Source organism: Lynx canadensis, chromosome B4 (genome assembly GCF_007474595.2).
Source record: "Lynx canadensis isolate LIC74 chromosome B4, mLynCan4.pri.v2, whole genome shotgun sequence".
Classification (NCBI taxonomy): Eukaryota; Metazoa; Chordata; class Mammalia; order Carnivora; family Felidae; genus Lynx; species Lynx canadensis.
Window position 1 is genome coordinate 43500190 of NC_044309.1, and position 27795 is coordinate 43527984.

A 27795-nucleotide genomic window follows, 5' to 3' on the forward strand; every position below is an offset into this window, starting at 1 on the left:
CTAAGGACATCCCCATTAGAAGCCCTGTGTGAAGAGCAGGTCGTACTTCATTTGGGAAACAGCAATGAAGATCTTCTAAACTTGAACAACACCCCAAAATTACATTATCAGCATTGCTGATAGGATATTTGAGCATTTTTCCGAAAGGCTCTTTGACAGCAAAAAAATCCTTGACTATCTCTGCTAGTTCACTCTATGATACCCTCAGGTGGAGAGGCACCTGTTTGTTATGTTTCCTAGGAACTAAAGATAGTAACCAATGGGTAGTTACTCAATGACTGACTCAAAATCCTCTTTTCACAATGGATTATTAGTTGGTTTTTTTTCTTGTTATGTCACAGAAAGGAATAACAAAAACATAATTGCAGAGACAATTCCCTTACTAACTAACCAACTATGGACATTTCCAGGCATGTATTCAAGTCCTCACGTGTTTGTTTGGATTCTGGGTCATGACCACAGCAGTTAAGTTTTTCTTTGCACATTGTTCGGCTCTCCAACCAGGTGTCATTCTTCTCTGAAAACCACTAGCATGTTTCTTGGTAAGGCGATCTCTCTGATGAACAAGTAGAGATCTAGAGGCTTCTGGTGGCAAAATGTAAATAAGATAATGTGACGACTGTCAGCATGGGGAGCCTCCGGAAGCCTTGTGAAGGATATTGTGTTTTTCTTATTGCCATTCAACTTTATTCTTTCAGTGTTCTCCTTCCCAGTTTCTACTCCCCATCTTGAAGCTTCGATGCTCCAGTCCCGCCACAGTCCTCTGTGACCGGACCCACCCTTGCAAACAATGTTGCTCTTATCAGATTACTCTCCAAACTCACTTTGCGCCCTAGTGCCTAGGAGATTAATTCTCTGGCAGGGGTAAAACGATGGTTTTAAGCAAACCGATTTCACTCCTAAATAAGTTAACATAAACCAATGTCTAGAGAAGTTAAGGATCCTTTCGGGTTAAAGATCTATAGCTTTAACCACGATTGCACTGTGTGGATTACAATTCCCAGCGGTTACAGCTCTTCAGAAAGGAGGCCTACAATCCCCTCTTCACTTCTCCTCTGTCCTCTCTTGAACCCGTAGGGGTAAGTCTGGTTTGTTTGCTTGCTTTTGTTTTTCCCTTACCACGTCACCAAAACTGGCCCTGTCCAGGTCACCGGGGGCCTCCCTTAATCCAGAATCAGCGTCTCCTTCCCCGCCAGCCCCCCCCCCCCCCCCACACTGGAGGGATGGCACCGGGGCAGGAGCCCTGGGTAGGAAAATAGCTGAGGGTGAGAGGGGGTAGGAGGGATGGCAGCGCCCCTGGAGCTCCGGAGAACTCGCCCGCCGGGCAGAGGAGGGAGATGCCACCACTTCCCCCGACTCCTCCAGTCTCGGCTAGAGAGCGCCACCGCACGCATGCACGCACGCAGGGGCGCTGGGGGACGCGCGGAGGAAAGACCCGGCAGCGCGCGCTGCACTGCGGGGACCCGCGAGCGCCGGATGTCCCCACCCACCTATCCGCACGCAGGGACTGGGGGACGCGCGGGAGGACCGGCCGGCTAGCGCGCTCGCCGCACTGCGGGGACCCGCGAGCGCCGCATGTCCCCCACCCACCTCATGTCTCCACCCCCACCCCCTGCTCCCCTGCTTCCCACCGCCTCTGCAAGGAGAAAACTAAGCAAAGCCGGTGCACCACTTCCTCCGGCTGAGACCCGATAACGTTTCTTCCGTTGAGGGTTCTGCAGAACCCTCCAGTTTCATCACGGAACAGAAAGAAAACACACCGGAGAGCACTGATTTCTTTACGGGGAGGAGCATCAAACCTACCTCTGGTCCTTGCAGTGAGCACAACGGTGTTGTGCCTGTGTGCCCAGTATCACGAAAGCCTTCCGGCTACACAGTCCATATATTTGTCAGTTGCACAGAACGGCATCTCTGAGGCAAAATACTCCAGCCAGTGGCGAAGGTAATTTTAAAGCCAACAGTTTTGGGTTAAAAAAAAAAAAAAAAATCTGCCAAAGTTGTATAGGGAGAAAACGGCGAGAGGAGCGATCAGGTGTAAGAAAACCCAGAAATCCTGCATCTGGGTGGGTTGGGAAGGCGGCGCTACCCCAGGCCCAACTGGGGCACCTTTATGTAATTCTTCAACACAGAGCAGATACCTTTAGGAAAGGTATCCTTACCCACTCCGTCCTCCACCAGGGGAGCTTTTTCTCCTGTGTGTGAAGGGTACCAACCACACGGCCAGCAGTGGTCGTGGCTCAGCCCCCCAGAATTTACAGGGGGGTTACTCTGGCAGTTAAATTCTCTCCAGTCGTATTTGAGAAGGCAGCTTCAGACCGTGGGCCCCTTGGGGCTTCCCTGAGGGAAGTGCATCAACAACAACTCTAAGAAACCAAGAGGGAGGCGAGAGATTGTGGAATCTCAACCTCTTGGGACTGGGAAGGCCCCTCCGATTTTGCCTGGGGAGTACTTAGCCAAGAGCTCCAGCATCTCGACCACAGAGGGTAGTGGCTTGATATTAAGCGTAGGAACCAGGCTGCCTGGGGGAAGCCTCGACTTTCTGCTTATTTCCTCTGTGACTCTGGGCAAGCTACTCAACTTCTACGTAGTTGAGTTTTACCTTCTAGAACAATCCTGGCCGAAGTAATAAATATTTAATGCCTATTGGTAAAAAAGCGGTAAAAATCTCCCTGGAATCAGATTTGAGAAGGGGAACCTTGTGAATGCTGACGTCCTTCTGTAAAAAAAGAATAGAGCTTGGAATAGTGTGATTTGGGCACTAAATGAAAATATGACCTGGCATATGATTTTAGTCAAAGTACACTTATGGAAGTAAAAGGATCACTTTTGCAATAACATGCAATAATTAATAACACAATATTGTATGATAAGAATGCTGGAGAGACAGTCGGGGAGGCTGTGTTCCAGTTTCTTCTTTATCACAGTTATCTGGGTGAGCAGTTAACATCATAAGGTGTGTTTTCTTTTCGTTTTCAAAACCTAACTGTTAGTTTAGATCAATGGCTCCATGTTATGATGTGAGTCATAATAATCTGGAGAGTTTTTGTTTAAAATATATATTCGCATGTACTGCCCCAAGTCTATTGGACTAGAATCATCTGGGTTGGGGACCAGTAATCGGCACTTTTTAAGAGCTATGAGGACAAATTTGGAGCAACGCTTAACATCTACGGTTGATTTCAGCTCCAAAGTTATGAACGTAGTCCATTTCATTGTCTCCTTGTACACTCAAATTCTATGATTCACAGTTGTGTATTTCATTAGTTACTAAGACACTGTTTACACCACTGTATTTCTACACTGTGCCCATATATACTGTCTCCCAGGATCAACAACTCAAATCTTTATGTTAACACATTGGTACCAGAGGAGTTATGAGACGCAATCCTAAAAGAATGTTTTAGTTCTATTAGTTTAGGATTTCTTGTCAATTGTGTTAAATTTTCATCAGCGCATGGAGAACAAAGGAAATTTTTCCACACATAATGATTTGCCGTGACCAAGTCCTGTAAGAGTTTGTGGTTGAGGTCGGCTTTTCTCTGCTGATCGTGTAGAAATAACATCAGGTTATGTGTGAACAGGTGATGCGATTTTTCCTTTTCACAGAAATCGCACTTGATTCTCTGACTAGGGCTTCCTTTCTCTAATACTCAGGAAATCAACTCTTTCATTCAGTGAGTATTGTTTCAAAGATGACCTGGTCATTATCTTTCGTAAGATTATTTAGAGTATGAAACCAAATAAGAATATTTGTACTTGTTGGCTCAGAAAAAAAAAGTAAATTAATAGATTAAATGCTCATTTCTGACATGAGACTTAGAGACCCATTTTTTTTTTCAAAGTATAAGACTATTGGAGTGTGCCAAAAAGTTTCAAGAATCTGAATGAACATTTTAAGTAAAAAAAAGTGCATATATTTCTGTCCCGGCCTATATATTTCCTCACTACAGCTCAGTAATGAAAAGCAGTGTTTCTATTTGTGAGATGTGAATTAGAATTCATCATAGAAAAAATAGGCAGCAAATACTTTTAATAATTTTATGAGAGGAAAGGCATTTCATGATTTCAACTACCTTATTAATAAGGAATAAAACAATTTTAAGATTTAAACAGATATAAAATTCTCTCACGTGTGATTAAATTTTTTAAAAATGAAAGAAAATGAATGGAACATAATCTCAATGTTGAAACAGTAGTATAATGAGTTTTTTCTGGTCTCAAATTGTAGATAAACTATCAGAGAGGAGAAACTGGTACTTTAACTTCTCTGGATATTCTGATATCTAGTAGAAATTCAGTGATTCTCTTAATAAAGTAATGTTGGCTTACCACGTCTTTAATCCGTCTGAGATCCTATCCTGTTACTTCTCCATAAACCACCAGTCACAAGTTTTGATTTTTGACTGAGAACTAAAACGGTTCTCGAAAGACTTAGGTTATATATCCTTACGTTCTAGAAGTCACTTCTTTAGTCTCAAGAGCAGCAGATTATTCCCTCCTACATTTGTTTCCTCCTCCTCTGTCCACAAATATAGATGTGTGTCATTCCCACACTTCTATGACCTCAAAAAGCATTTGTCAATAGCTTTGCTCTGTTATTTATTTCTTTTATGATCTTCTGGGTTTGTTCACAGCGGTGATGTTTTCTGATTTTTAAATTGTAATGCAGATTCTGCTTCTTCTTCAGTTGGAACAAGGGGAAACCCTCCTATTTAAAAATAATCTTGGGGCGCCTGGGTGGCTTGATTGGTTAAGCGGCCGACTTCGGCTCAGGTCGTGATCTCGCGGTCCGTGAGTTCGAGCCCCGCATCGGTCTCTGCGCTGATGGCTCAGAACCCGGAGCCTGTTTTGGATTCTGTGTCTCCCTCTCTCTGACCCTCCCCCTTTCATGCTCTGTCTCTCCCTGTCTCAAAAATAAATAAAAACGTTAAAAAATTTTTTTAACCAAACATAAACAAAATAAAAAATAAAAAAATAAAAATCTGTAACGTATTTTTGATACCAGCATGGTTGACCAACACTTGTTTTATATGATTAAGAGCTTGAAAATGTTTTTTTTTTTTTTTTTTTTGAAAATCACAACTTGTTAATGGCAATGTTAATGCTTATCAAGTTATTTCCTAAAATAGCTGTAAGATTTGGGAACATTTCAAGTATTCTTGTTCAGGGATGAGTCTTAAATACTCTTTGACTTGATGACCTTCATTTTCCGATGTGTCATAGATGTCCTCGTGGCAGTATATTTTTATGTTATCCTACAGGAAAGAAATATCATTTTGTCTAAGAGTGGACGGGAATCCGTCCTCCGCTTAGTTTTACTTGTGTGACTCTTGGAAGAATTTTCCACAGACTAAGTTATGGCTTTGTACATTTCAAATCTTGTTTCCGCCTCATTTCCTACGTGCTTCTGGTTCTGGGTGCCATGGGATCCAGTCATGTCATGATATGATTTCTAGTCTTACATCTCCATGTCCTAATACAAGGTATTTAAGAGTATTCCTGGAATACAGGGAAGTTAAGAGTATTCCTGGAAGCCATACTTGTATCATGAAGGCTAGCAAGAATATATTGATTCCTGAATAGACTTTGATATGACGGAAAACTGCATAGATTCATGAGAGTTGACTAAGCTGAAAATGCCACCTCAACTTCTCCTTCAGAAAAGAAGAAGAAAATACTGGCCTCCAATGCCATCCAATACAAGTGGAAGGAAATGTGATGCGATGGAAGGCAGATCAGAACAGAAAGACGCAGTATGGATGAGTTATATCTTAGGTTTACAAACCTGTGACGACACACAGCCATGAGGACGCATTGCCAAAGTTCATCCGATGCCTTAGAAGGGAGTCAGGCAAGAGAGGAGTTTGAATCTTCAGCCTCACCAGCTTTGGAGTGGATCCACCGGGGGACACATTCGTGTGCTTTTTGGACAGTAAGCGCTGCATGAATGAATGACTCTTAATGTGGAAGTCTAAACTGGGAGCTGAGATGACAGATCATTCCAAGTGAGTGGAAAGACCTGCCGGGGCCCTTTCCTTCATTTGTGCCCCACGTTTGCCACATCCGGTTCAGAGCAATGCCCAGAACTGAGTGCAGTATTCTGGGAGCAATCCACTTCACGCAAGGCAAGCAAAGCAGAAACATTGTCTTGCCCATTCCAGACCGTTCATCTCTGTGCAGCCAAACTAAAGTTGCTTAGCTGGGTTATTTCCTTTCCTTCTCTTTGGCAACCTTGCTATGACACTGATGCACAGTAAGCTTGGAGTCAATGAAAACCTTTAAATTTTTCACACTTGCTAAACCAGTTCTCTCTCAGGCTGTAACCAAGCAATTCAAGGTGCACCTGATACTTAATTTTGTGTGTTAACCAGGCGACAGCCTATGCCATAGATGTGTACTTCTGCTTGAGTCTGCAAAAATGTTTCTGGAAGAGGTTAGCATTCGAATTGGCAGGTTGAGTAAACAAGGTCACCTTCATCGATACAGGTGGACGTCATCCAATCTGTTCAGGGCCTGAATTAGAGCAAAAAGCAGGGGAAGGGTGAATTTGCTCTGCTTGCTTCAGCTGGGACATCCATCTTGTCTCTGCCTTTAGACGCCGTGGCTATCTGACCTTTGAACTAGACCGAATTACACTAGGTTTCCTGGTTTTCTAGTTTGGAGACAGCAGGTTGCAAGATTTATCAGCCTCCATAACTGCACGAGTCAACTACTGTAATAAACAAACAAACAAACAAATATCTCCTATTAATTCTGTTCCTCCCATTTGAAACAAGTGAAAAACCAAACTGTATCTACAAAAATGGCTTTTAGGAACACTGCACATCAGCGACAGTCATCACTGAGAAATGGGAAATAAGTGAGGTATGCTCTGAGATTGCTCTGGCTTACTGACTTGAGGATGTTTCCAGGCTGCAGTGCAGTGAGAGTCCAGATAAAGCCCATCCTGGTAGTCTCCCTGAGTTGAGAAGAAGCCTGAAGACCGGAGAAACAAAGGCTGCTGGAATTTTCAGGACAAGAGAAAAGCGTGCCGCTATTAAGTTTTTAATATCCACATTCATAAGTGGTATCCTGGACACATTTTTTTATGTGCTTATTAGCTACTTCTATATCTTCATAGGTGAAATGTCTATTCCTGTATTTTGAGCACTTTTCATTTAGGTTCCTTATTTTCTTATTATTGAACTGTAAGTGTTCTTTACACAGTCTTTATCAAATATATAATTTACAGATATTTTCTCCCAACCTGTGGTTTGCATGAATTGGCATTTATAGAACATTCCACCCAGTACCTGCAGTATATATATATATATATATATATATATATATATATATATATTTCAAGTGCAGACGGAATTGGCATTTATAGAACATTCCACCCAGTACCTGCAGTATATATATATATATATATATATATATATATATATATATATATATTTCAAGTGCAGACGGAATGCTTAATGGGATAGGCTACATTCTGGGCCATAAAACAAGACAAATCTTAACAGATGTAGAATTACTCATTATAAAAAACATGCTGTTAGACCAAAATGGAAATAAATTAGAAATCAACAACTGAAAGATATCTAGCACATTCTCAAATATTTGTAAACTAAACAATATATTTATAAATAATTTGTGGGTCAAATAAGACATCCAGAGAAAAGTTAGAAACTATTTATAAATTAACACAAACACAAACATTTGCAAGATGCTAGTAAAGCAATACTTATTCCAAAATTTATAGGTCTAAATTCCAAATTAAAAAAGAAGAAAAATCTTAAATGAAAGATTACAGATTTTGTCTTACAAAACTGGAAGAAGAGCAAATAAAATCCAGTGTAAGCAGAAAAAAGAAAACCTTAAGATAAAATTGAAAAGTTGATGAAATAGAACACGGAAAAACAATATAAAAATCAATGAAAACAAGAGCTGGTTCTTTGTCAAGAACATTAAGATTGATAAACCTCTAGCCAGATGGATGAGGAAAAAAAAGGAAGAAGACAGAAGCTCGAGTATCAAAACTGAGAGAAGTGAGGTTACTACAAATTCTACAGACTCTGAAGGAATAGTTAGGGAATACTATGGACACCTTTTTTTTTTTTTTAATTTTTTTTTCAACGTTTATTTATTTTTGGGACAGAGAGAGACACAGCATGAACGGGGGAGGGGCAGAGAGAGAGGGAGACACAGAATTGGAAACAGGCTCCAGGCTCTGAGCCATCAGCCCAGAGCCCGACGCGGGGCTCGAACTCACGGACCGCGAGATCGTGACCTGGCTGAAGTCGGACGCTCAACCGACTGCGCCACCCAGGCGCCCCTGGACACCTTTATCCTAATAAATTCAACTTTGATGCAATGAACAAATTCCTTGAAATATACAATCTATCAAAGCTTAGTCACTCATACATAGATACTTTGGATATATCCCTATACCTACATAATAAAAATGAATTAGCAGTTAAAAATATTCCCACCAAGGACCTCCAGGCCCTTATGGCTTTACTGAGAACTTTACTGAGGACATTTAAAAAAGAAATAAAACAACTTCTTCCTGAAAATTGAAGGGGAGGGAATATTTTCTGACTCATTCTATGAAGCTCCCATTAATCCAATAGCAAGATAAATGACATTACAAGAGAAGTATAACAGAAATTATTATTCCTCATTAATATAGATGCAAAAGTTCTTAGCATTGAAAATATAGATATAAATAGATAATTCATCATGACCAAGTACCGTTTATATATGCATGTGAGGCTTAGTTAATCTATTCACCTACTAATAGAGAAAAAAAAGGAAAATATATGATCCTTTCACACCCAACACTCATTCTTAATAAAGCTTTTCAGCAAATTAGTAGAAGGAGGTTTTCTTAACCTCATAAGGAGTATCTACAAAAACCTTACACCTAACAGTATACTTAACTGTGAAGGACTCGATGATTTCTCCCTAAAATTATTAGCATAAGCAAGATAGGGATGTCTACTATCCCCAAAATTCCTCCAAATTTTGTACTAAAAGTACAAGATCTAGTCACTGCAGGAAGCCAAGAAAAAAGGATAAAAGGTATCCAGACTGGAAAGGTAGAATTGTAGGTGATTTGTAGAAAATACTAGAGAAAATAGAAAAAAGTTGCTACAATCAACAAATGAGTTTAGCAATATTGTAGTATATAACATCAATATGCAAAAATAATGAACTTAAGTCTATGATTCACACCATATGCAAATATTAGCCTGGGGATAAAGTTAATTATCTCTAAATTAATCTACTAATCATTGATCTACTATAAAGCCTTAAACTATAATAGTTCTAGAAGAAAGCAGAAAAAAACCCTTTTGAGCTTGAGAGAAGTAAAGATATTTTCAAGATACAACCCCAAATACAGAATATGCAAAAGAAAAAATAAATATAAATTGGACTTCACCAAAATTAAGAACAGGTCTTTGAAAGATGCTCTTAAAGAAAGAAAAGACAGGCCACTGGGTAGGAAAAACATTTTTGCAAACCACGTATTTCATACAAGGCTAAAAAAACACATATTTTATATCTGTTATAGATAAAACATATTTATATATTGATATTTCTTATCTATATCCTTCAAAACTCGATGATAAGACAACTAACAAAAATATTTGGACACTACACAAAAGAAGATACATGGGTGGTAGATAACATATGAAAAGATGCTTGCCATCATTAGTCATTAAGGAAATGAAAATCAAAGCAAAAATCTGATATGAGGACACCTGCATTATAACATACAAAATCAAGAAATTTGATCACATTAACTGTTGGCAAGTACACACAGCTGCTGGAACTCATACGATGTTGGTGGGGAAACAGAAAATGGTACAACCTCTTTGGAAAAGAACTTGGCCATTTCTTCTTTTGTTGTTGGTTTTCTTTCTTTCTTTCTTTCTTTCTTTCTTTCTTTCTTCCTTTCTTTTGTGTTTTGTTGGTGGTGTTTTTTTCTTTTTAACAACGTTGGCATTTCTTGAAGAGGAAAACGTGCTAAGCGACAAAAGGCCACATATTATATAACATGTCCATACACCGAGAATAAACAAATCTGTAGAGATAGTAAATAGATTAGTGGTTTCCTAGGGTTTGGGGTAGGTAAGGACCGGGGTGGAGACGGGGAGCGAGTGACTACTAATGGGTACAGAGCTTTATGTATGATTGTACAACCCTGTGAGTATGCTAGAAAACTTTGAATTGTACATTTTAAGCTGATGAACTTTATGGTATGTAAATCCTATCTCAATACAGTTATTTTTTAAAAGGTAACATACACATATCATATGACTGAACTATCCCACTCTTTGGGTTTTGTTCAAGGAATAATGAAACCACACGTTCATACCGAGACTCGTATACAAATATTCCTAGCAACTTCATTTGTAACAAGCCCAAACCGGAAATAAGCCAGATGTCCAACAACAAGTGAATTGGTTGAAGGAATTGTGGTATATTCATATAAAAGAATACTATTCAGTGATAAAATAGCAATGACATATGGCATATAAAATACGACCAATGAGTGTTCAAACAATTGTAGTGAAGGAACTAAGTCTGTTTTTAGAACAGTGTATACTTTATTATTCAACGTGCATAAAATTCCAAGAACAGTTCAAACCTCACTACAGTGACAGAAGATATAGCCTAGTGATTGAGGTGGGGCAGAGAGGGGCCTTTCGGAGGGTCACAGAGGAGCAGAAGTAGTCTCGAAGATAATGGGTATGTTAGTTATTTTAGTTGTGGTGATGGCATCAGGTGCATACATATATGGAAATTTATCGATTTGTATTCCATAAACATACGGTTTTTATTTTATGTCAATTATAACGCTATAGATCTGTTAAAAATTTTTAAATATAAGAGAAAATATAATTAATCAACTAACATATAAAAAGGTGGGTTTCTGTCATCAGGTGAGTCCCCAAAGAACTCCACAGGGAATTTTTCTGAAAGCTGGGTGTTTTTCTAGTATCTCAACTAGACACGCCCAGGATGACAAAGTGGGCCGAAGTTCACGTTATTTCTCCACAATGTTAAAAATCTTCTCCCCCCAGAGCGTTATGACAGGCAACCTTTGGCCAAATAAGAAAGAAAAAGGGAGTGGCCTATGTTCCTGGAAGTTTCCACCTCCTCCCCCTGGAATCTGGCTGACATCAAACAGAGCGGATCTGCCTGAGCCCTGTCATATATACACCCCCCCACCTCTCAGGAGAAGGTGCCTTTAGAATACGAGCTCCCCTTACACATTCTCTGGCTATTGAATAAATTACCTGCTTGCCGTCCAATACTGCTTTGTTATTTCACTATGTGGTGAATGATATTGAAAAGGGAAGGAATCTACCAATTCTGTAACATTTCATGCATTTTTGTGGGATACTATAATCTTTAATAAAATTATACGTTGTAGTCAAACAAATGGAGAGACAGTCAATGCTCTCAGATGGGCTATTTACTCATACAAGTAAGATTTTTTTTCAGATGGGACTGACAATGTATTTTCTTCTTTCATAAATGGTTGGTGAATATTTTCTGCCATTGTTGTGGGGTTCTTTTTGTTTGTTTTGTTTTGTTTTTCACTGATTAGAAAGAGCCTCTTATGTATCAAGACTCCTTATTTTATATATGCATTGCAAATGTTTTCCATACTATTTTCTTTCATTTTTGGTATGGTATACACAAGTTTTACATTTGTTTATCTATCTGTTTGTAAATCTATCTGTCTTTTCTTTATGGTTCCTGTCTTTTCTAGACAGCTATAGAAAATCATTCTCTATATAACCTATTTCTCCTTCTTGAATCTTTTGATCTAGCCTCCACACGACTAAATTGTTGTGTGGTTGTCCAAAGACCACTTTACTCTGCTCTCTTAGTTTTGGAGACCCCGAAGTTCCTAATGCTCATTTTGATTATTTTACCTATCAAAGTGTTTCTTTAATAACAACTAATTGTTATTATATTACTATATTATTATTATTATTATTATTATTATTTTATTTTTATTATATTATTCTTGGGTGAACCAAATGCACAGTAGGTGATTAAAAAGATGATTATTCACACATTGATAATAACAGGTAAAATTTCTCATAGAGTAAACAGATAATGGAGACTTTTAGATGGTTTGGAATAGATGCCTTTGGGAAAATGTGTGTGTTTGTATGTGTGTTTTGAGAGATGATATAACCATAGGTTTAAGAGTTCAGACTCTGCATCAGACTGTACAGATCCACATTCTAGCTCTCATAGAGTGGTTTGAATGGTTAAGTGAGATAATATGTGTCCATTTAATATTGTAAATAATCAATGTAATTTATTTTTTTAAATTTTTTTAATGTTTATTTATTGTTGAGAGAGATGGAGACAGAATGCGAGTGGGTTAGGGGCAGAGAGAGAGGGAGACACAGAATCTGAAGCAGGCTCCAGGCTCTGGGCTGTCGGCACAGAGCCCGACACGGGGCTCGAACTCATGAGCTGTGAGTTCATGACCTCTAAGCTGAAGTCAGACACTCAACCGACTGGACCACCCAGCTGTCAATTTAATTTAATACAATTTAAAATACAATTTAAAAATAATATCTATTATTTAAGTAAGTGATGGAAGTCATAAATTATGTGTTTATTATTTCAAAATAAATGCATACCTATCTCATCTTTTGCATTTTCTGTCTCCAGTCATAAGGCACACAAATCAGAGTGTGTTTGTGTAAACAAACCACCCTTTGCATCAACTGGACTTCATCAACCCCATTCATGTATTTGTTTATTCAACACACATATTAAAAAAAAAATTAATGTTTATTTACTTTTGAGAGAGAGAGAGAGACAGAGCATAGCAGGGAAGGGGAAGAGAGAGAGGGAGACACAGAATCCGAAGTAGTCTCCAGGTTCCAAGCTGTCAGCACAGAGCCTGATATGGGGCTCGAACTCACGAACCATGAGATCACGACCTGAGTTGAAGTCAGACACTCAAACAACTGAGCCACCCAGGTTCCTCCAACACACATCTATTTTTCAAGCTACATTTGTCAAGCATTCTACCAGGTGATGCAAATCCAAAGATAGACAAGAAATTATGTCTACTACTTATACAGGTTAACTCCAATATTCATAAGGTAAGTAGAAGAATTCAAAAAATTCTTAGTTACTCAATGATCTTGGAAGTTAATCTTAGCTTTTTACTCTGCTTTTTAAATTACTAGGAATTCTATTGCCATAATCTTGTTACCATTTTCTTTTTACGCCTCTGTCATTTTTCTTCACTTTTTACCCCAATATTCTGCCCTCTATTTCCTTCACTGCCCTCCAGCCTTTTGGAGAGTAGTCTCTTCAAGCAACGATACCGTTGAAAGAGCCTCTCCTTTACTTCCAAATCTTCTCCTTTTAATATAATACACATGATATTACACACACACACACACACACACACACTGATAATATAGTTAGCTTCCAAGCAGTCAGTTTGCTGTCATATCCATTTAAATGCATGCTGGTCTAATTTGTTATTTTTTCTGCAAAATTTCAAACAAATCACGAAAGCATAGGACATATATGAAAGTTTTAGGTTAACCACAGTCTTCAGAATATACCCAAGAAATGCCAGAACCACTGCAGAGAGGAAATGAGTAGCCAGCAGAGGATGAGATTGTGGTTGCCTTCCACAGCTGCTTTTCTTTGATGTACAAAAACAATTTGTAGTTCTGCACACAACTCTCGGCAGATTGAACCAAACGTGTCTAGAATTCAAAGCATAGAATCATCCTTGTTCTAGTCACCAACGGTATATATTTAAAACCTTTATCCTTACCTATTTTCTCCACTGTTCCAGTAGAAATAATGTTTTTGCTCCTATAAGAAGCCAACCCAGCTACGTGTACTCTGAAACCCATTTTCTCTTGACCTCTCAAAAAGCTATTGAATTATTCCTCTTCCACTCTTTCTTGCAGTGTCGATTTTTTCCTTTACACTGATCCATTTCTATTATCATAAAATGCACTAGTACTTGCTATATTTTTTAAAAACTCCCTGGGGCGCCAGGGTGGTGCAGTCGGTTAAGCGTCCGACTTCAGCCAGGTCACGATCTCGCGGTCCGTGAGTTCGAGCCCCGCGTCAGGCTCTGGGCTGATGGCTCAGAGCCTGGAGCCTGTTTCCGATTCTGTGTCTCCCTCTCTCTCTGCCCCTCCCCCGTTCATGCTCTGTCTCTCTCTGTCCCAAAAATAAATAAAAAAAAACGTTGAAAAAAAAAAACCTCCCTTGACCGGGGGCACCTGGGTGGCTCAGTTGGTTAAGCATCTGACTCTGATTTCAGCTCAGTTCATGATCTCACAGTTTGTGGGTGTGAGCCCTGTGTCAGGCTCTGCGCTGATGTGTGGAACCTCCTTGAGATTCTGTCTCCCTCTCTCTCTGCCCCTCCCCGGCTCATGCTCTGTCTCTCTCTCTCTCTGTCTCAAAATAAATAAATAAACATTAAAAAAAAAACCACCCTGATCAGACCTATTCCTCTAGCTACTATCCCATTATTCCTCTCAGAGTATACTTGTCACAGAGTTGGCTAAGTTCACACCCTCAAATTCCTCACCTTCTGTTCTTTTTTCAATACATTCTATTCTCTTCACAAAATCATTTCTGATAAACGTCACTAGGAATTCCACATTGCCAATTCAATGGCCATTTTCCTATTGTTGCGCTTCTTGACCTTTCAGCAGCATATAATACAGCTGACAAAAACTTTTTTCTATGGATTTCTGAACATGCCTTTGTATTTCCTCCTCTATCCTTAGCTGCCCCTTCTCCGTCTTACCTACTGGTTCCCCTCTGTTTTAGCTTTCCAACAGTCAAGGTCATGATCCTCAAAGGACAGGACCAACCCCGTGTAAGTACTCTTTGTCTAGGTGAGCTCCCTCTGCTTCATGTACGGTTCTATTTCTTGAGTTCCTGGTACAAATATCTAACTGCCTATTTGACATTTCCCTCTGGATATCTAATAGACATCTCACACTTATGTCCAAAATCATATCAGTCTTTTTCCAATTATGTCTCCTAAATCCTTTATTTCCCTATCTTTTTATTTCCGTGAAACACAACAAGCGCACCATGGTACCCCACTATGAATTGCAAGAACTGCTAAAAGAATCTGATGTATTGTAGACGTATGAAACAGCCTCACTGAAGGATGTGGGGATAAAGTCTGTAGATCTAAGTAATCTTGAAAATGTGTAGTTTTAACTTGTAAGACTAGTAACAAAAGGAATTGTACATAAGCACTGTCTTTGGTAGTTTCCCACAAGGTACGAGATAACAATTCTAAAGCCACAAAAAATGTATCCTGGAATTGAGCAATTAAGTAAATAAATGGTGATGGTGGCAGCCATGTTTCTCACTGCTGGAGCAGGAGGTAATGGAAATGAAAGGGTGGGGGTTAAGATGATCCGTGCTGTAATTTATTAAAGTTCATCTGCATGAACTCATGGAACCAGCTGAAAGAGTTCCAATGGCCAAACTGGAACAGTGTGAGGAACAAAATAAATAAGGTAGTATTGGGCTAGAACGGAAAAGTATAAAATGAATTTGAATGAGTTTTACTGATACAAATGATTGAATAAATAAGTAAATGGGAGACTACACAAAAATCACCTGCAGATTTCTAAATAATTTATGTAGATACTCTGTCATGGAAGAGATGGGGCATAACTCTCCGCTTCTTAAAGTGTGGGCTGCACATATTGACTTCCTTTCAAAGGGTCCAGTATGGAAATGGAGAAAAAAGAGTAACTTTATAGTAGATAAAACTGACAAACACGACTGTAGTCACGTGATCAAAGATAACAATAGTGATAAGCCATGTTGGTCGTAGGCACTCTGTAAGATGTGATAAAAATGGCAATTTATCCCTATGGTCTTCCTCCAAAAACCTTTAACCCAGGTGTAATGATGAGAAAAACATCGGACTATTCCAATTGGAGAATATTCTACAAGACATATGATCAACAGTTCTCAAAACCGTAAAAAAAATCCCCAAATGATACATCAAAAACAAGAGAAATTGTCAGCCAAGATTATCCTAAGAAGACATAAAGAATATGGGGCGCCTGGGTGGCTCAGTTGGTTGAGCGTCTGACTTTAGCTCAGGTCATGATCTCGTGGTTCATGAATTCGAGCTCCACAGCTCAGAAGTTGGAGCCTGCTTCAGATTCTGTGTCTCCCTCTCTGTCTGCCCCTCCCCCGCTCACATTCTGTCTGTCTGTCTCTCTCTCAAAAAATAAATAAAAATTAAAAAAAAAATTTTAAAGAATAAATAGAAACTGTGGTATCCAAACTGGGGTCCTTCAATAGAAAAGGTAGTAAGTAAAAAGGAAGTAGAGACTTTAATTAGTAATAATGCATCGATATTGATTCATTAATTTTGACAAATGTCCCACACTAATGTAACATGGTAATAATAGAGAAGGTTGGTTGCTGTGTATATGGGGACTTTCTGTACTAATTTCACCATTTTTCTGCCTACCTAAAATCATCCTGAAAGGAATAGTTTATTCAAAAAAAAAATGAAGGTCACCTCACTCTTAAATCATATCCTTTGTGGTTTTACAGCTGTTGGGTTTATTTCAATGCCACAGTTCTGAGAAACTGACTCTGCTTTGATCAGGTAATGCCTCTCTTTCCATCTCATTCAAATATGGATTATTCTGTATAGGATGTTTGGACAGATGCAAAACACAGAGGGATCAATGATGCAGAAGACAAGAAAGCATCCCTATCATTGTCAACACAAGTGGACATGCAAAGGTAGGAATCCATAACCTCCCATTAGACCACAGATTAGAATATAGCTAGAATTTTCTGTGGGTCTTTTAATCCTAGACTTTTAATGAGAAATTTTAAGAACTTGAACTAGAATCTGTTGTTCAGAAACGTTTTTATCTTATTTTTAAATAACATGTTTACATAGATACCTCTTCACTAGACTGTACCCTTTTCTATATCTGTAGACTCACACCCATTTCAGCCTCTGGTATGTAGTTATATACTTATAAATATTGTTAACTTGAATGTAATCGATCAGGTGTGATTTGACCTGGGTTGAAGATTGTGAAAGTGTTATAATGCTGCTGTATTAGGCAAAGTGCATAATTATAAAAGTTAGCATCTGAGTTTGGTTTCATTAATTGATATAAATATAAGAGTTTTATTTCAAACAACATTCGAGAAGGCGGCTACACTACTCAATCTTATGTTTCTTTTTTGGATGCTCATTTTTATTATTAGTCAGTTATTTCGGTATTACTTATATTTTGCCTTCCCGGACTTCAAACCCACTGAATATTACCTGTGTGATGGAGAAAAGATGTAAATGAAGGTGGATGACAAATTTCAGTGGAAATGTTTTAACTAACCAGTTGATCAGCTAATACCCCACCCATTTGATTGTTTGTGGATTGGAGTTTTCTCCTAGAAGTGTTACATAAAAAGGATAGTTAATAAATAGTAAATAAAAGATATTGACCTCTTAGAATCAGTAAATCCAATTCTTTCAAGATAATTATGTATGTGATCATATCAAGGTGATTTAAACAGAGGCTGTATATTTCTTTCCCCCCTCCTTAAGACATAGCGTACCCTCAGAATTTTACATTTCTACGACACATTTTCAAGTTCCTTTTTAACGCCTATATGTTTCAGAAAGAAAAATTATTTATTACAGATTACCCTAAATGTCCCAAGTGGCATCAGACTGCTCTGAGATTGTCCAGCATTGCACTGGTTATACTCATTGCCATAGTGATAGGACTCACCATTTTGGGTAAGTAAATTGAAAGCTCTCTGTTCAACTAGAGAAGTTAATATGTTTTCCTTGGCATTTACCTTCATTTCTCTAACTTTCCCAGAACCATTTTTCACATTTACCTGTTACTTCAATTGCATCGATATTAAAGGACACAGTTGATAATTTCATTAATGCAAGTATTTTTTTTTCTTATACAGAGGAAACAACAAACTTGTTAATTTGTAAAGTCTATTCTGCTTATAATTGTATTTATTTAATTTTTTTTAATTTTAAAAAAATTTTGAGAGAGAGAGTGTGTGTGGGGGAGAGGCAGAGAGAGGGGGGCAGAGGAGGATCCGAAGCGCCCTCTGTGCTGACAACAAAGAGCCCCACGCGGGGCTTGAACTCGTGAACCATGAGATCATGACTTGAGCTAAAGTCGGATGCTTAACTGACTGAGCCACCTAGGCACCCCATAGTTATTTTTTTTTAAGTTTATATATTTATCTTGAGACAGAGAGGGGGAGAGAGAGAGAGAGAGAGAGAGAGAGAGAACGAGTGGGGGAGGGGCAGAGGGAGAGGGACAGAGGGAATCTTAAGCAGACTCCTTGCCCAGACACGGGGTTCAAACCCACAAACTGTGAGATCATGAGGTGCGCTGAAATCAAGAGTTTGATGCTTAACCAACCGAGCCACCCAAGGTGTCCCCGCTTATAATCAATTGGTAAATAGTGTGGGTATGATTGTCACAATTCTGTGAATTGAAGTTTTGTATTTTGGTAAAAGCACTTCATTTTATGGAAGTTGAGTTGGCACTTTACATAAAACTTTTGGAAGTTAGAGGTCACTTTTGATTTTTTGACGTTTTGACAAAATTTTTGAGCTGCTTGAAAATTTAAGGCCCAGTTAAAGTTAAGATCTAGTCCTAAAATGAGGTCTACTTCAAGAAGAGCTATGGGTAATTATATCTGTTATTGTTTCTATTTGTTGTGACTCTTTATGTGTTAGGAATTGTGTTAAGCATTTTACATGCATTATTTTTTAGCCTCAAAACACTCTAGGTTTGTTAAACATTTTCCCCTTTTATATATGAGGGAAGTGAGAAACAGAAAAGGCTAGTAATCTGTTCAAGATCACACAGCAGTCTAACCTATCATACTTAACAGATACAAATTTCAATATAGTTTCATTTTATTTAGATAATTTGTTATTGTTTGTTTCTACTTACTTGTTCTCAAGTGGAAATCTCCAGAGTCTCTAAGTTTATTCATCCTTTGTCGCATTATAGTATTGAAATGCTATAGACAGATTTCTCAACCAGCAGTGTGAGCATTCACTTGTAGTTCTGCTTTAGTGGATAATTAAAAGGCACAAGGTCGTACTTGTAGAAATCTAACTGGTGTTACTACTTTATTTGTTAGTATGTCGCCTAAGTAGTGAGAAAAGAACCAAAGATTGTGATGGCATGAATACTTCTCCCAGGAAACAACAGGACAATACAAACTTCACAAGTAAGTGGTTATATTTCATTGTATTGTAGGGGAGGAAAAACTTTTCCTCCATCCTCTTAAGTTCCTACCAGGGGGCGTGTGAATTAACTGTCAGAAGACCGATGAACAAGAAGAAAAGTTTTATTTGCATTCATAGGAGAGGTAACAAAAGAAGTAGCTGCCTCTGCCTGGTTACAGTTAAAGGTTTCCATACCTAGCTTAATAGGAGAAAGGAAGGGGGAAGACTTTCTTTGGGAAAAACAAGTACATTTCCACAGGAAAGACGAGCAAGTAGGTGTTTCAGGAGACCGAACTGGAGAAAATGAAGTTAGTAATGATGTCTGCATATGCAGGTGGTGAGTAGTCTTTCCCTCTTCATAGTCATAAATTCGTCCAGGAAGGGGATTCATGGTAGAGTTCTTAGTCCTTTTTTTCTCCCCCTGGGAGTAAACCACTCCAAAGAGGAATTTATGTCAGCCTCATATCTCAGAAGCTTCTATTTTTAGTCAGATAAGGGATGCTCCGAAGAGGCTTCTCTCTGCACCTGTTGATTGCATTAGGCATATACAAAATAATTGGTTTACTGACAAGATAGCAAAGAATTTAAGCAAAAGTCCCTGCCCTTACCCACCTCATGATTAATGCGTGAGATCGTAAAGTCAAATGGCACTGCCATATGCAATTTAAACTGATAAAACTTTCCCGGGACATTATACCAGGATTATGTACCTTTTTTTACCCATGTGGATGTCACTTCTCCACTATATCGGTTGCCGTTTTTGTAATTATTATTTGTTATACTATGTGATTAAGGTGTTAGGTCACTCTTTAAAAATCAGAGTGGAAAGATCGAATTGTAAGGCATTTGGAGATCAGTATGGCTCACGAAGAAGGGGATTACTAATTACCAATTTACTCTCATCTAGATTTCTATTCGTTTCCATACTGCAGCCAGTAGGATCTTTCTAAAATGCAAACCAGTGGCCAGGGCATGGTAGGCGAAGAAAGATAATTTCCCCTCTACCTTGATAGGTTTTTGACTCAGACCCCCCCGTGCAATAAATGACAGATTAATAGGAGAAATACGGAGTTTTATAACACTTATATCTCTGGGACACATGAAAGATACCCAGGAAAACTGGGTGACCCCCCAAAATAGCCCAAGCCACCACCTTACGTACCATCTCCAGCTAAGACAAAAGAAAATGGGGGCAGAGGAGTCAGGGTAGGGGCCAAGGGCAGGCTGCCCATAAGTACCACAATAGCATATTAATTATTTTAAATTGGAGCTACTTGGGACATATCTGTCCCCCTGAAAGCGGGAAATAAATCTCCTGTATCAAAGGTACCCTCCTTAAAAAAAAAATTAATGTTTATTTATTTGAGAGAGAGAGACACACACACACACACACACACACACACACACACAGTGCGAGCGGGGGAGGGTCAGAGAGAGAAGGAGACACAGAATCCAAAGCAGGCTCCCAGGCTCTGAGCTGTCAGCACAGAGCCCGACGGGGGACTCAAAGCCATGAACGGTGAGATGAGACCTGAGCCCAAGTCGGAGGCTGAACCCACTGAACCCTAGGAGCCCCCAAAGGTACCCCTTTTACTAAGAAGTGGAAAGACATCCTTATCACCAGAGATAGAAACTTTAATGCCAAAAAATCTAAAACAAACCTCGTTCCTTTTTTTCTAATCCACTACCTTAGCCCCACTTCTTAGAATTCCTTGCTAATTAAAGCTCCCAAACACGTTTGCTTTATCCAGTCAATGCTTCACAAATTTATCGTCTCTTAGTCTAAAATGTATACCAACTGCCTGACTCGGTCATTTGTTTGGGTCTCAAATTCATTATTGGGCCTCCGTGCACACGCAAACTTTGGTGTTTGCTTGTGTTAAGCTGTCTCATGTAAATTTCGTTGTTTTTTTGTTTAAAGTTTATTTATTTATTTTTGAGAGAGAGAGAGAGAGAGAGAGAGAGAGATGTGTGAAGAGGGGAGGGGCAGAGAGAGGGAGCGAGAGAGTCTCAAGCAGGGATTCCCTACTCGGGGCTCCATTCCACCAGCCGGTGAGATCATGACCTGAGCCAAGGCCAAGAATAGGATGTTCAATTGACTGGGCTACCCAGGTGCCCCAGCGGAGTTCATTGCTTAAAAGTGGGGCAAAATCTTTACTTTTAAGGGAAAAGTTTAGAAATTAGTGCATTTTTTTGATATTCAAACCTTACTCTTCTGTTTCTTCCATTTTTTTCCATTTCAGCAAAGTCCACGCTAAACTTATGCCCTAATAACTGGCTGCAGAAAAAAGGGAAATGCTATAATTTCTTAAAAACCTTTAAATCATGGACCGATAGCCAGAAATCCTGCTTAATAATGAAATCACATCTCTTGATGATCCAAGACATGGCTGAACTGGTAAGAGCTAATTTGCCAGGGAAATTAGCACTTCTAAAACCGAGAGAAACAAGTAAATTAAAAAAAAAATAACATTTGTTTATTTTTGAAGGAGAGAGAGACAGTAAGAGCAGGGGAGGGGCAGAGAGAGAGGGAGGCACAGAATCCAAAACGGGCTCCAGGCTCTGAGCTGTCAGCCCAGAGCCCGATGCAGGGCTCGAACTCACGAGCTGTGAGATCATGACCTGAGCTGAAGTGGGATGCTTAACTGACTGAGCCACCCAGGTGCCCCCAAAGTACATTTTATGATAAAGGAATTATACTGCTGGTAATTACAGCTATTTATTGAATTCCTAGCATATACCAGGCACCGTGGTAGGCATGCCACAAATTATATAAAACTTAGTGCTCACAATAACTTTACGAAATAGGCAGTATTTTCCTTTTTCATAAGAAGAATCCGCTGAACTTGACAGGTTGTGTAACAGTGCTATTTCACATGTCAGTGGCAAAGCTGGGATATCAATGCTGTCTTTCCACATCACTTCTTGGGGAGAAAGATACAAGCTCTTTGAGCATTATCAGTATCTGGCAAAACTTTCTCAAGTCTGGGCGAAGATCAGAAGAGGCTATTTTACTGCATTTAACTCCGTTACCTCTGGGTTCTCTTTCACAGAATTTCATACAGAGTAGTATACCGGATGGAATTTACTTTTGGATGGGTCTGAACATCACGCACCCACAAAAGGCATGGACCTGGCTGGACGGCACCCCATTAAATCTACAGTTGTGAGTATTTGGCATTGGAGTCTCTCACCAGCCAACTCGTGCTGGGGGATGCCCGCCTGAAACTCCAGCTGGTCAAAATGGTTCCCAGAGATCGAAGACTTTGATTTGTTAATGTGTGAGTGATTAAGCCATTTACCTTACAGAAAGGAGACTAATTTATTTGCTTATTTGGGTTCTCTTTTAGTTTATCCATGATGCTGGAGATGTAAATGGAAAATTGTAGTTAACCTGAAATTCTCTAAATTTCATTTCTTTTGAAGTGTTTCTTAAAAGTTTACAAAACAACCCTTATTTTAACTTACAGGAAGATTTCAATTAGTGGGAATATTTCAAATATTAAGGAATATGTTATGTGTAATACAACAAATAGCCATTTGACTTGTTTTTAATACTGTCACCCTAATCAACAATATGTGTAGCTACTTTCTGCTTCCGTTCCATTCATTCTGCTTAATTCATTCTACTCATTCATTTTTGTTTAAACTCCATGGGTAGAGAGTGCTAAAATCTTTGGGGGGCTAGGCACTAACTAATCCCCAGAACACAGGCAGAAGCTCCTGGGGGCCCAGGGTAAAACTTGCTACTTTCAGCATCAAGGTTTTTGGGATCATCAAAAGTTAATTTTACTTCTTGAAAATTTGGAATTTTGTTGTGTCATCTCAAAGAGATGTGAAGGAGGTTTAGGGAGAATATAGATGGTCTGGAGTGATAGAGCAGGCCCACTGGACTGGCTGAGGGGCAGTAAAAAAAAAAATGCTCTGAAACAGAAAGTCACCCTACAAATGAATATGCTTACCCAAAGACTATTTATAATATTTCTTTTAAAACTTGCACTCTATACCCACCCATAGCCCACTCTCTGTACAACACGCTAAAATAATTTTAAAACTTGATCTTTAACGCTAAAAGAAATCTATCATCATGTTTTTAAAGCGATGCTCTGTCAACCCACTTGCAAACTGGCTTAGAATTATCTGTTTGTTTGTTTTTTTTTTAATTGAGGGGTTTTGTCTGATTTTTTATTTTAATTTTTTTTAATTTTTAAAAAATGTTTATTTATTTTTGAAGGAGAGAGAGACAGAGCATGAGCAGGGGAGGGTCAGAGAGAGAAGGAGACAGAATCTGAAGCAGGCTCCAGGCTCAAAGCTGTCAGCACAAAGCCCAACGCGGGGCTTGAACTCACGAACTGTGAGATCAGGACCTGAGCTGAAGTCGGAAGCTTAACTGACCAAAGGTGCCCCTTTGTCTGACTTTTCAGATGCCTTATGGCTTATTTGTCTAAGACAAGAAAGGTTGGCTTAAATATCATGGAAAAAAAGAATTTAGGGGAATTTTCCTTCTTTTGTATAAAGGGTAAAAGGATTTGGGTATGCCCATATATACACAAATGAGCAGAAATTCTCTTGCTGAGGTGTCTGTGTGAGTTTAAAACATTTAAAAATGGGGAGGTCTTCTTCCCGGTTGCTCACCCCAACACTCACTCCTTCCCCCATTCGGTCTGGGGTTACATTTAACATGGAAAGTATAGAGGTACCAGAGTATTCCTCTTTCTTAGGATCTTCTGTAGAAGCCAGATTGCTTATTATAGGCAAACAGTGAAGGAAGATTTTTGAAAGGTGTGATACTTGGGATTTGGGTCTGGAAAGTGAAAAAGGTAACAGTTCAGCTTTCCTCAGAAAGTCAGTTTAGTACTTTTTGAAGAACACGCATGTCTTGCATGTTTTTAGATGTGCTGACATTTCTAAATCTCAGAATGATAAATATGAGATTGTCCGTTCTAAAGGGGGTATCATTCCATTGTTGCACATACTCAGAAAGTTGAATCTGGAATCTTTTGAGTAATAAAATGAATTTTTCTCCTAAAAGGGCAGGATCGTCCTCTGTCTTAGTCCATTTGGGCTAAGCAGACTGAGTAGCTCATAAGCAACAGAAATTTATTTCTCACTGTTCTGGAAAATGGGATTCCAAGATCAAAATATCAGCACGGTCATGTCTGGGTTAGGGCCCTCTTCCTGGTTGGTAGCCACATTCCATCCACCATGACCTCACATGGTGGAAGGAAATCAGGATCTCTCTGGAGTCTCTTGTATAAGGAACTAATGAGAGTTCCACTTCATGACTTAAGCACCTCCCGAAGGTTCCACTTCCTAATACATCACTTTTATGGGTTAGGATTTTAACATATGAATTTGGGGGGGGGGGACACAAACATTCAGACCACAACAAGTAACAGCCCTCTAAGATCTTTATGTTTTTGTATGATGGCATGACATTGGGAAAACCAGTGTTTCTTATCCACATTTTTATTTTTATTTTAATTCCATGCAGCATTTCCTTTTACCAACGGCCATTTTTGGTTGAGAAACTATTTGGAACAGCTACCTTCATTAAAGATGTCATTTTTTAACGAGTGCTCCTTGTCTGAAAATTTAGAGAGTCTTAGATCTCCAGCTTGGAGAGCACATGCCTCCCAAGGCGGGAGATAAACACACAAAATTTCACGGTTGTGTTTTTAGCAGAATGAGAACAGAACATTGTCTTTTCATCTACAGATTTCAAGTCATGGGCCAAGCTGAAGATAACGCCTGTGCTGTAATAACAAAGAAGGGTGTGTTTTCTGAAAAGTGTTGTAATGAGAGTTACTGGATTTGTCAACATGTGATTTCTTCAGACAATGACTTCTAAACTGATTGCAGTCTATCCTTCCTATGGGAAAAAAAAAAAAATTCGGAAGTCTTTTTTTATTTGTGTATTTTTGTAGATGTACATCATTTTTACAACAAATATTGTGATGATGATGATGATGGTGTAGATTTGTGTCACTATAACTCTGGGCAATCAGGCTTAACTCATTCCTTGTGGCCTTGTCACTCTTGTCACTGGTGCTATAATTCAGCAGTCATCCCTCATTCATCATAGTGGCTCTTTTAGACAGAAGTTGGCCTTTCATCTCTTCAACAATTCTCTCCCGACAGCCCCCATTCACCATTAGCAGGGAAGCTTTTTTTTTTTGAAGAGAAGCCGTCACATGATACATTCATGAATTTTCCACCACTGAGTCTACACAATTGTCTGCATCTTACTTATTTCTTTTCCTTCTCCTCCTGTTTCCAAAGAAGGGGTCTTCCTCTGTCTGGCTAAATCAAATCTCAAAGTCTACAGCCGGGATCGCATCTCTTTTCATTTTTTCAGAGATTCCTTCCTTCATCACCTCCACTTCTAACCTCTCTCTTCTTACGCCTCCTTTTCTTTCGACAATGAAAATGCAAGAACGCAAGAAAATTTTCCCTGAACCACTTGTGGCTTCCAGTTTCTATCCAGTGTCTCCCACCTGTTTTAAGTCAAACTTCCGAGAAATTGTTTATACTTGCTTTTTCCTCTTTTCACCTCCCACTCCAGGTTCTTCTGCAATCTGGTTTCTGCTTTTCCCACTATTTCACTAAAGTGTTCTCATCACGTCAAGAATGCCTTTCTTCTGCCTAAATACCATGACAGCTTTTTAGCTTTCCTCTTAACTCTCAGCAGTGTTGTTCATTTGTGGCCTATCCTTTCTTCTAGAAATAGTCTCTGACCTTGGCATCTATGACACAATGCTCTCTTGAACTTGTATCTCCCTTCCTTGCCATTGCTCTTCAGTTTTTTGTTTGTTTGTTTGTTTGAAGCATTGCTTCTCTCTTCTGATCTCTTAAATACTGACATTCCTTAGAGTTTTGCATGAATTCTTTCATACACAATTCTTGGCTAAACTCATCCACTCTGTAGGTACAGTTACCATCAATTTATTGATACCTCCCAAGCCCATATTTCTAACCCAGACCTTATTACAGCAGATTGCCCACTGGACATCTCTGGTTGGACGTCTCAAAGCCCCTCAATCTTCCCATGCTAAAAATTAAACTCATTAGCTTAGTGAATGGCAGCAATGTGCCCATTAGCCTAAGCCAGAGTGCTTGGAATCAACCATGACTTTTTTTTTTTTTCTTTTTACCCTCGATAGTCACTCATTTAAATCCTGTCAATGTGACTACATAATTATTTTTGAATCCATCTATATGTCCTCATAGCCACCCTATTGTCCTCGATTCCTGCAACAGTCTTTTTGTCTGCTTTTAGTTCTGTCTGCCAAAGTCCATTCTGTATCTCGTGATCATAGCAATTGTCTAAACCTCCTATCAGGCCACATTACTCACTACTTGATTTCCTTCAGGGACTTTTCATTGCTTTCCCTTGTTTTTCATTGATCGTCTCTTACCAGAACCTGGGTGTCTTCGCCCGTGTTCATTTCTTTCCCACTGCCATGCTTCTAATTATGCAAACACACTAAATTTTGTTCAGTTTCCCAAATGTGTCACGCTTTCTCTTGCCTCTAATCTACTCATGTCTGCCTCAGCTTAACATTCTTCCCTTTCGTACTCCCCTGTTGAACTCCTGCTTATTGTTCAGATGGCCAGTTGAACGCCATTTGGTGGAAAATATTTCCTTAACCATTCTCTGCTCCAGACTACATTACATGCATTTGTGAATATGTTCATAGTTTCCTGTACTTATCGAATCCTAATATTTGATACTGGATTTTTGACCACTGTTTATTTATCTGTATTGTGAGCTCGGGGAGGACAATGATCCCCATTATTGTACGGGAGGGACAAGATGCCTGCGGCGTGATGGATGAAGAGTAAGCTCTTGTTATGTTGTTGAGTATTATTTGTAACATGTCTTAATGTTTCCCCAGAACAACTTTTCCTAGTTGTGGAGAGCTTCCCTTGGTCTAGATAATCACAATCTGCATGGAGACAAATAAACCACTCTGTTTTATTTTGTTTTGTTTTTTTCAGGAAAGGTCAGTGTTACGTTTACATGGGCTAATAGATGATATTTTCCAGGTTTATTGTCTGTTTGTTTCTGTTTCTAACCTAGAGCCTATATGGAGACTTGGAGCAGAGAGATTATTACATTAATGTTTGTTAATTAAATATAAATTCATCAGTGGGAAACCTGCTTTAAGGTCTTAGATCCACTAGGAGTAAAACTGAAAGGTCATACATGAATTTCTAAAAGAAAAATGATTCCAAATTGATATGTGTGAACAGAAGTAATTATAGTTTACAGGGAATGAAATATAAAAACTTCAGCTCATTTTAAAAATTAAACACAGAGAGCACAAATCCGTGTTTATTTAGTATAATGAGTGCAAATATACATATTATTCTATTAATGTGAACATTTGAGAAATGTGGGAAAAAATGATAGGAGAGAAGTTACACTTAAGAGGAAGGGAGAAAAAAAATGCTGAAAGATCAAGAGTCTGTGGATCTTTTTATTTTTTATTATTATT

The 27795-nt window shown here is 39.0% G+C and overlaps 1 protein-coding gene across 1 annotated transcript; it reads left to right on the plus strand.

Moving 5' to 3' along the window:
• Nucleotides 1-1598: 1598 nt before the first annotated feature.
• LOC115518240 (killer cell lectin-like receptor subfamily F member 1) lies at nt 1599-27795 on the plus strand. The gene is made up of 7 exons (XM_030321647.1): nt 1599-1942; nt 16715-16806; nt 17723-17821; nt 19207-19296; nt 21538-21692; nt 22348-22460; nt 25013-27795. Exons 2-7 carry the CDS (start codon nt 16716-16718, stop codon nt 25143-25145), a joined length of 681 nt encoding a protein of 226 aa, XP_030177507.1. The 5' UTR covers nt 1599-1942; nt 16715; the 3' UTR covers nt 25146-27795.